General features: G+C 39.8%; 1 protein-coding gene across 2 annotated transcripts in view; it reads left to right on the top strand.

Moving 5' to 3' along the window:
- The first annotated feature begins 5823 nt into the window (after nt 1–5823).
- kcnip4a (potassium voltage-gated channel interacting protein 4a) overlaps nt 5824–10686 on the top strand; it is a 150404-nt gene continuing 145541 nt past the window's right edge. Inside the window, exon 1 of one of the 2 annotated variants that reach the window (XM_006804136.3) lies at nt 5824–6019. In XM_006804136.3, the coding sequence (XP_006804199.1) occupies nt 5959–6019 (61 nt within the window). In that variant the 5' untranslated portion in view covers nt 5824–5958. The remainder of the gene's footprint in view (nt 6020–10686) is intronic. The other variant, XM_006804134.3, reaches the window with a different exon arrangement.

Raw genomic sequence — 10686 nt, 5'->3', positions numbered from 1 at the left:
AATCAGCTTCAGTTTTTACGATGAACTTCTCCGCCCTTTTGTTGTAGATCCGCCATAAATTTCAGCCTTAACCAAAGGTTGTTTTCATAGCACTGGAACGGCTGCGATGAAAAATGCGATGTAAACTTTGTAAATGCTTTGATGAATTGAAGTGCTGGAATTCTAATATCGGCACAGTCTCCTTATTAAATACAGCGCAGAGGCCTTGTGCAAACCCAAATATATCTTGATTAAACTTTGGGCACCATTAGAGATGAGGACAGAAATAGATGCTCACTTTTTTTTTCATCTCACAGGGGGCGGCATGAGAAGAGGAAGGCTGTGCTGCTGGTTTGATCATTAAATCAGTTATACTTGTGTGTGTGTGTCTGTGTGTGTGTGAGAGAGAGAGAACTCCAAGACAGTGTAAATGGTAATTCCTTCTTTGTATTTCGATTGCTGAGATATTGATCGCCCACAAGTAAGTAAAATCAAAGTTTTCAGTTGACCTTGTTCTTGCTATAATTTTAAAGCTCTCATTCACTCTACCCTGTGCCCCACCACCCACCAAAGTCACAGCAACGTAACCTCTTACACTGCCATATAATAATGACATCAAGCCATCTGCAGAGCTCACATCCCATGTGTTGGCAGACCTGTGCTCTCATTAATGCCCTGATATTGCCATCCATCTACCTGTGCCGGTCTGTCTATACAGATTTGGCTTCCTCTTTCTGTCCAGGTGCTCTGTTATTTATAGCCACCTAAAAAAAAAAGTTTCAGTCATTGTTCATGGTGACAGTTGGAAAGAGTAACCCTCCCTGTTGTGTACATTTGAGGAATCAAAAGGTTGGCTATTGGTATACATGTGTCTTGTCAATATAAGTTTTTGGAAACAATTTTTGTAGCAGTAAGTGGCTACATCTTAGTCAGCTTAAAAGAAAAGAACGTATTTAAAAGTAAGTCAAAGCCATTATTGCAATTTGTTTTCCTTTGAAACATTTTTTGAACTTTTTAGAGGTTCAAGCACCGATATTTTTGAACATTTAAAAAGAGGCAGGACAGATTCTGTATTTTGTGTTTTGTTTTTTTTCAGGTACCTTTATAAATTGAAAATTTTATAAAAGTTTTAATGAGAAAAAAAGAGGCAGGGCAGCCATCTGATCCCATTTTCATTGATGCTAGGGCAAGCTAAGCTAACAAATCTATCTACCTTAGACAAGAAAAAGGCTTCTAACTTAGTTTTGTGTAGGCTGTGCATGAGCATAAAGTTCTGTGCAAACTGTGCAAGGAGTCCAGTCCTTGTTGCTGATCATTTTCAGATGAATGTTTTTTGTTTGTTTGTTTGTTAAGCGACTTAAAACTGGCCTATGAATCATTCAAGCATAAAACAGGCATCTAACTATTTGGATGAATCACTGTTGTGTTTACATATAATGGAAAACTTAGCAAAGAGCCAATTTTAAAACATTGCATATGATGGTACGGTGTGCAGTGTGTCCTTAAAAAGTTTGAGGAAACTGGAAAAGTGGAGTGCAAAAGAAGTGGCAGGTCTAAAAATGACTAACTAAAGCAGATGGACCATATCTGACAGTCATGTCTTTAAGAAATAGAAAAAAATCGAACAAAGAGCTGACAAAGGACCTGAGAGATACATGTGGATCTTCAGCTGATCCATCTCCTCTTTAGCGAAGCCTCATCAAAGATAGTATAATTGGCTGACAAGCTTTAACTAAAGAAGTGAAACATAGAAAAAAGGTGGCTAAATTGCACAAGAACTGGACTGAAAATCTGATGTAGAACAAAAAATAACATCAACATCCAAAGAAGAGCTTTGGAATATCCTTTAAGAGGCCTGGAGCAAGACAGCTAAACTATGATGAACACTAAAGTTGGTTAGAACTGTACAACGCCTGTTTTTTGTCTTATACGCTGTATTTCCATTGATTTTTTTTCACGTGTTTTAATAAATGGCTGCACACACTTCCCATTTTCCTTGCAAAACACAAAGAAATCAGACTTTTGCAGAGGTCCAGCAATCATCTTAACTTTTCAGGAAGCGCTGGCCAAAGTGAGCCTGTGTAACATTTGAAAAACAATGTTTCAAATAAAAAGTTACATTTATAAGCCAATTATTAGTCAATTTTCTGTCATAATTACTCTGTACACATGTTGTTGTCACACTGTGTTTCAGCTTTTATTAAAAGTATTTGTTGAAGTGAGGCAGGCTGGGCTGTATCTCAAAGTGTTTTTTAGAGTCATGATTAAATGTTTTGGATAGAAAAATGCTCACAGGGCATAAAAAGAAAACTTGAAGCAAACTGCAGTCGAGTGTGCACCTTTCACCTTGATGAACAATAGGCTATGCCTTGATGAATCACTCAGGAAGCTGGAAGTTTAAGAAGAATAAATCTGCTGAAATTCACGTCAAGTATGTGGACCAACTGAGCACCAGGTGCATACGCATCATCTGAATGTGTTTCATGTATATGCCAGAAATAAATATGTCTAAAAATATCTGATATGCCAAGGTTTAAAGTTACATTATCCAACAGAGGCATCAAAGTCATTTAAGGATGAAGCTCTTGCTGTGAGAAATGTCAGCAATTTCCCATGATACCTGCTGAGCAAATGGCCTCCTGTTTGGTGATTTGTCTGACGCTGTCAGTTGTGTTTAACTGAAGTGAGAGTGTGTTTAGCAAAACAAAACAAAAAAATCACTTGGAATTGCTCAGTCTTAGCTGCCATGAAACAGATGCGCAGCGTTGTTAAAAATGTTCTAATCTTCAAAAAAGCTGACAGCTGACTTGACTTGCTAAGAAGCAGCCTGGCTTATCTTTCACTGTGGGCTTTACTGTCAGCTGTAGTGGGGCCGTTTCATCGTGTGGCTACAGTACGTGTGGAAAATCTCCACTTTATTTCTTTCTGGACATAGTCGTCTGTCTAAAAACTGATATGTTGTCTGCACTGTGGTTTTGTTTGCGACTGTGTGTGAGTGTATGTGATTCCCGTCAAGTGCTCGGTGTGCGCGTGCGGGTGGGCGCATTTATCTGCAGACCCCGTTTTTTGTTTTTTGTTTTTTATCAGGCAGCATCCCGAAGTGTTTTGGCTTCAGCAGTTATATAACTGTCTAAACTGTTTGTGGCAAGTTGGGAAAGTGAAGCGATTTATGATGAAAACACTGTTAAAGACCCCTCGTGGTCACTGGACCACAATGTAAAAGTTTAATGTAGCCTATGGCGTGCCAAACAAACCACACTGTAGCAGAGGCGCCATAAATTCAGTATGCAACTGTGGATTATGGCAAAGTGCATTCCTAAAGAGCTGTCTCAAAGAAAAGGTATGTGGACACCACAATAATATACCCAAATGGGACTGAATACCACTGCAAAACCACAGGCGTTGATGCCTCGGCCACTCTTCTGGGATAGGATTTGTTAAACTTGTTGGGACTCGCGCTTGTTAATCCAGAAGAGGTCAGGGATGTGTTGGGTGATAAGGCCTGGCTTGCAGACAGCATTCCAGAAGATTCAAAATATGTTAGATGAAACTGAGGTCAGCCAAGTCCCTCTATCCAAAACTGGAAATCCCTTTATTTATGGATCTGGCTCTGTGAAAGAGGACAATGTTATGATGTAACAGCAAATAAGCAGCCTCAGACTGTATTTGTTCAAAGTGTTACCCAGACCCAAGGGAATTTTCAGAACTGTTTTTAAATGTGGTACCAAGGAAGGCGGGGGGTATTCTAAAAATGGTACATGCATCCTTGTTTTAAGTTCACCTTTTCAAATTTAATTCAATTTATTTATATAATACCACATCAAAACAACAGTCACCTCGTTGTGCTTTATATTGTAAAGACCATACAATATTACAGAGAAAATCCCAGCAATCAGACGACCCCCGTATGAGCAAGCACTTGGCGACAGTGGAAAGGAAAAACTCCCTTTTGACAGGAAGAAACCTTCAGCAGAACCAGACTCAGGAAGGGGTGAGTATTTGCCATAAGTGGAATGGGGGGAAGGGAGGGAGACAGGACAGCCAGAGATTAATAATAACTAATGATGACATGCAGAGTCGTTTGTAAGGACGTAGTGAGTGAAGAAGAAGCACTCAGTGCATCATTAATATATTAAGTAATCTTAAAAGTAAAGAGGGTGTCTGTCTTCTGAATCCAAACTGGGAGCTGGTTCCATGGAAAACATGCCTGCAACCTGAAAGCTCGTCCTCCCATTCTAGTTTTAAAAACCCTACCAACCAAGTAGCCAACAATCTAAGAGCCAAGTGCTCTGATGGGTCCTGGCACTATGGGGTTTGTCAGATAAGACTGAATAAAGTTCATTTGTTACTGACTTTGTATTTGAAGATGGTAGCTATGGTAGCTGGGAGAGACTCCACGACCCTAATAAGGATAAGCGAAAGAGGATGGATGGATGGAGCAGTTTAATATTTGCATTGCAGGACAAATAATGGTCAAAAACTACCCCAAAATTTCTCACGGTGTTATTGGATGCCGAGGTAATGCAGAGAGTAAAACGAATTTTTCTCGAATTTTTAGAGAATTTTTATCGAATACGATGACCTTAGTTTTATCTGAATGTCGAAGCAGGAAATTAGAGGTCATTGGCTCTTTATGCCTTTAAAACCTTCTTGCAGTTTGACTAATTGGTGTGTGTCATCTGGCATCATGGATAGAAGAAGCAAAAGTAAAGGTGTTGGGGAATGGTAGATAATGGACCAAACTAAAAAACTATAAACCCAGTTCCAAAAAAAGTTGCGATGCCATCCATAAATGCAGGTTAAAGTTGTATCATGCCAAGAAAATGCCATGTGTGAACATGATTCAGTAATGCTGCTGTCTTCTCTGGTTCAAAGCCCAAAGCCGAAGTGTAAAACTTTTCTGTGGTGATGTTAAATTCTTTTTAGAAAACATGGACATTGTGTCTACCAGACTAAAGAGGAAGGGAAACATCCAGCATGTTATCAGCACTCATTTCAAAAGCCTGCATCTCTGACGGTATGGAGGTGCATTAGTGCCCATGGAACTGGTAGCCTGAACATCTGGAAAGGCCTGTCTGCGGTGAAGACATTTCAACAAACATTTGGGGCATCAGGAAATGAAAAATACAAACCAGGACTGTTGCGAATCAGTCAGGAATGGGGCAACATTCCTCACCTAAAAGTCCAGCAGTGGCAAACGTGGCCCCCATTTTTTTTGAGACGTGTTGAGACCTAATTTCTTTCTGAAAATGTTACATTTTCACAGCTGAAACATTTGTTCTATTGCGAATAAAATATTGAGATTTGAGATGTGCAAATCATTGGATTTTACACAGCACCTAATATTTTGGGAGAAATAGAGTTTTAAGAAATGCATCGTTTTGCAACTAAAACTGGCGCAAGAGCTTTCAGTGCTGCATCTATCTATGTTAAAGGACTCACTGAGGAGGAACATACAGTTTTTCCCAGAAAAGGGGGATCTGGATCCCCTACTCAAGTAGTTATATAATGGCTTAGAGACACAGATTGATTGTATCTGCAGTGGCTAACACTGCTTGTATAAAGATGAATCCGTGAATATGTCCAGTAAATAACTGGAATTAATCGATTAACCTTCCAGAAACTCTGCGATTTGCGATTAAAAAAAGGTAAAAACAAACAAACAAACATTTTTTTTTTAATTTGTTAAAGTGGAAATTGTTAAATAAGTTAAATTAGAAATGAAACCCCTGACTAACAAACAGAGCTCTCTATATACCATCACCATCATCACTTACCACCCACCTAAGCTCGTTCCCGCCAAACAACTGTGCACGAGCATCCACCCAGCGCTGAAAGCCTCTCACACACACAGCGAAACTTGGGAGTTGAATGAGAAGCACGCAAGTAGACCCAGCCGCGTACAAGTCATCGAGGACGAGCTCCTGTGATCAACAACAATAATATTAATAAAAAAAACTCCATCTTTGGGAAGAAACAATGGACGCAAAAAGAGTGGAGACCGTATCCGCCCGCGTGGACGCCGCTGTTTCTTCAACTGGTAGGACAGTGATGGCATGTTTTGGCTCGTGCACCGATAACAGAGTGATTTATATATAAGGTTTATTTTGCTCGGTCTCTCGTGTGGAAAATATATATGCAAAAGAAGCCAAGCGGAAGAGTGGAAATTTAATGTTGCCTCGCTTCCTGGTGAAAAAACCTTTTACAGCGTCCCTTAAAGCTGTTATTACAGGTGGAGGACACAGGAATACTCTTTAATTAGGCAAAGCGGACGTCTTACTTTGGTAAAAACCACAACTTTAGAGCTTTTTTGGGCTAAAGATAAGACCAAATGCACTGTCAAAGGGAAAAGTTACAATGAAGTGACTAATATTAGTAGTGCAGTGGGTTCTCGGTTAATATGTTTTAAAAGGCAACATTAAATTACTCCCATGCTAATTTTTTAGCTTGCATGTTTTTTAATGCTTAGCATATTTTTTGTTGTTTGTAACCAGAGCCATGCCAGGACTTTTGCCTTCTTTTGAAAGACAGATATTGTTTGGGTGACCATTTCTTTGACAGCTTTTATTAGTTTGTCATCGCATGTTTTTACTGTGCAGTTTCACCTAGATTTAAATTATTAATTATTTGGCAATTGGTCGTTCAAATGTCACAAAATACGTCACTTCCTTTAAAAAAATATCTACGTTTATATTTTTCAATAATTATATTACATTTGTCATTATTCATTAATGGAGAATCGTAGAAAACTGATGACAGTGACAGTGAATCAGCATACCCTTTAGCAGGACCTCACCTAAACAGAATCCTGTGATTTTCCTTCTTTGACTTTAAGTTTGTTGTTGTTGTTTTTTTTTGTAAATCTGCAGCTGTACCCTACAGTGTGCATACTCAAAACTTGTGGCAATAGAATTTATGTAGCCATAAAAAAGACCATAATGGATTCAGTAGCACAAACCCTCTCCTGGGTTCCTCCACCTCTCTCCTGCACAGTACTTGGCTGGCATCCAGAATAATGATCACTCAGTTATAGTCCGTAGGTTTCCCCTTAGGCCGTTCACTGCCTCTCTTAGAGCCAAAAGGAGCAGTTAACTTCTCATCATTCCTGACACGGGTTAATGTTTGTTTGCACGCCTAATTGACTCCTAATTATCCTTTTGTTAAAGACGTGAGTCATACCTTTAAGGTTTTAAACAGATTTGAGCTGCTGAGGAGCATAACACTCGTCCAGAAAACGCTGTACTGCGATCTGGAGGTTTAGATTTTCAGGTATTAGCCCATAGCGGGAGGGGTGTATAGAATGGGGAAACAATACTGTATCCACTAGCGAGGAGTAAAACTTAGAACAACTAATGAGGTCATGTTGTCTTTTAACAAAAGCACTGTGACAATCAGGCTGGTGAAAGTGAAGACTGTGGCAGGTCCCAGTTGTCTTCTGTTGCAGTTACAGTATAAAGAGCTTTTTCATAGCAGCCATTTTGACATGAAATAATAGCTGAGCACAGGTGTAAGTAATCACATTGATTAGGGCTCTGTAGCTAAATAGAACAGTGCCTTCGGTAACATCATTAGTAACACCTGTGTTTACCCTATTGCCAAATATGGCTGCTGCGAAAACGGTCTGTTGGCTGCATTAGAATGTAAACACATTATGCTATATGTTATGTGATTGAAGGATATTTTAAATCTCATTTAAATGAGATATCTTATTGTGCTAGTCATTTAATTTAAAATTTTCCTGTCTCTTTTTTTTGCCTATATACTTTTCAGTCATAATATATTTTTGATTTTTCTTTTCCAAGTATTCATCAGGACTGTGCTCAAAGACTCAGGACTGTTTAAGGTTGAATCTTTAGCTTAAAAATTACATAATACTGTAATCTTTTTTTTTTTCAGTTATGGTTTATGTTTAAACTTTGATTGTTGTGGTTTGTGTGGCTGAGGTTTGGCTAGTAATAGAGTGCCATGTCCGAGACTCCCATAGCAATTGATGACTGGTGTGTGCGATATCCCCCGTGTTGGTGTTGTTCCTTGATTATAATTATTGTTGATCCAGGTTCACCACTGCAGAGACCAGACTGTTATCATGTCATAGATTTGTGATGTAGAAAAAACCCTACCAATGTGCACTAAGTGGCATTAGGATTAGGGTTGGGGTTGGGGGATGTAAGTGGGGTTACGGGGTTATGGTTTTGGAGTTGGGGTTAGATGTGATGGTGTTTCTACGTTGAAAAACTATGACATCACAATACTGTGATCAGCCGCTTGTAATGTTGAACCTGCACCAACGTTAATTATGATGATCCAGGAACAACACCAACACAGGGACATGAGACTGTGGAGCAATTAGCATTTTTGCTTAACAGCAAAGAGGCCATTCTTTGAGGAGTTTGCATGTGCTCCCTGTGCCACAGACACTAACAGAGACCTGAGGGTGTAGGAGAGGCTATATCAGGTGTGATGTACCATAAACCTTTGCAGGATATGTTTTTTATCTTAAGTTAATGAAGAATGTGGGAGTTTGAATCTGACTATAGTTAGCTTGTCTTAGCAGCTGACTCTAAGCCTCTCTGATTTACTGTAGTTGCCACTTCTGACCCTTTTGCTTGGTATTTAAGGCAATTTAGATTTAATAAGAACTATAGAGGGTCAGTCTGTGTGTGTGGGAGGGACTGGAAGGGGCTGAAATATGTAGACATTTGCTACAAGCTTGCATCAGAAATCACTTGACTGTCACAGAGAGAATCCACATTCTGTCCCCTATGGCACTTATTTTTCCTCAGCTCTTCCCTTTCCCTTAACTCCAGTCACTAAAGCCATCACTACTTTTTTTAAAAATCCCAATAGGATACCACATTATGGTGGTGCCCCAGGGAAATCTTAAAATATAACAATCAGCCATAAATATGCTACACCGCCCAGCCATGAGTTGATCCTCCCAAGAGCTGCTTCCTTGGTGCAGTGATTCTTTGCATCAGTGCCTCGGAGCTCTCTCAGATCACCATTACAACTTCTGTCGGTGCCTGCCAACGGCTCCCCTAGACATTTCTCTCCTTTAGTGCAGATTCCCAGAGTTTCAAAAAACGGCGGTATATGAAGCGCAGCCCCGCGAGGCGTATTGTTCTGACTGAGTTGCTTTCAGCACCACGGCCAGCTCCTTCTCTTGCACCTAAACCTTTGGGAGTGCACTGTGGAGTTTTTCTAAACGCCGTCTTTTCATATTAGCAGTAAAGCAGTACCACATAAGTGTTGAATCAATGCTTCATATACTTTGATTTGCATTTGATTAGGCTTGCATTTTACCTACGCCATGCATCAGCTAACACATTTTTAAGACCTTTGTTAGTCAGCAGATGTAACAAGTCATGACAATAGTGACAGCACACCCCTGTTGTCATTCACAGTTTTGGTCTACATGTGTGCAACTTTATAAATCGCACTGAGAAGTCATCTTTTCTAAGGTTAGCAGTTAGTCAGGAATTGGTCAGGTTTAAGTTGATGTTTTTTTTTAAAACACTTAAGTGCTGTATTCAAAATGTTTATACTATAAAAATGAGAGGAAAATTATTACTGCTTAGGTACATTTTACTGACTGAACATCAGCTTGATCTGCTGTATTTTTACTTCCACTTTATTGGCTCTGTAACACTAATAATACATACAGATAGTTGTGTGTGTGTGTGTGTGTGTGTTTAGACTTCAGCTTTGAGCACTTATGGAGTTGAGAACTGACCACATGTTGTGTGCATGTGTGTGTACTTTCCAAGCATCTGGCAGTCAGGGGTCCTGAGATCACAGTGAAGCAAAGGTACAGATTGAAGAGGAAACTGCTCCAAATCTGTCAGACGGCAGGGCGGAATGATTCAGCATTTCACAGGAATGTTTTGACAGTATGCAGTAAAGGATCACATAAAAGTCTCTTCTGTTTTTTTCTTCTTTTTGTTACCTCAAACCACCAGTTGTTTGATTTGTTATTAGACCAATTTGCATTGTCCTTGATGATCTCAAAGTGTGACGTGGAGATTATGCAAATAAAACTATTTAAAGGCCAATTAATGAGATTCAGAATTAACCACGTAATGTTTTTAAGTGGCAGCTTCGAGACACGTTCCCGGAAGCATCTGCAGGTGTTTGGGCTTTTTTAATCAGGAAAATTGCAGATGTAATTGTGTGACTTTGCTCGCTCTAGCTTTGTGCCTCTTCACCGTGATAAATCTGCCATCATTTGGCAGTGGGGATCGTCAGGATTTTGGATCTGTTTGTCAGGTTTTATATTAATTATGTAAATAGATTCATAATTGGACAGTTTGACTTGTTAAGCAGTCGGAGGCATACCAACTGCTGTGGAGTTAAGTGTACTTATCATCATCACGGCAAAAGAAGGCTTTGTTGTCGATAGTGTTTCGTTTTTGTAATCACCTGCGCGTGTCCTCTCTACCTGTCGATAAAAAGGAGATCCGTGGTTACATCTAGGATTAATTGTGCAATGAACCTCCCTCCTTATCTCATGGGCACCCTCAAGCAGATTTTGTTTGCTTTGCATCCAGGCTTTGTTTTTCCTTCACATGGACTGGGTGGGGAGCATCTGCTTGCATGGACCATCTGCCTTGGGACACAGGCCAGACAAGAATGAGGGAAGGAAAAGTCAAAAAGAAAAGAGGGTGTGGTGAGAATGCAGGGTTCGGAAAAGGAGAGGCAACACAAGAC

The sequence above is a fragment of the Neolamprologus brichardi genome, chromosome 3, assembly GCF_056152115.1.
Source record: "Neolamprologus brichardi isolate AB-2024 chromosome 3, ASM5615211v1, whole genome shotgun sequence".
NCBI classification, from domain to species: Eukaryota; Metazoa; Chordata; class Actinopteri; order Cichliformes; family Cichlidae; genus Neolamprologus; species Neolamprologus brichardi.
Note: the sequence above shows the minus strand (reverse complement) of the source record. Positions and strands in the feature narration are given on the sequence as shown.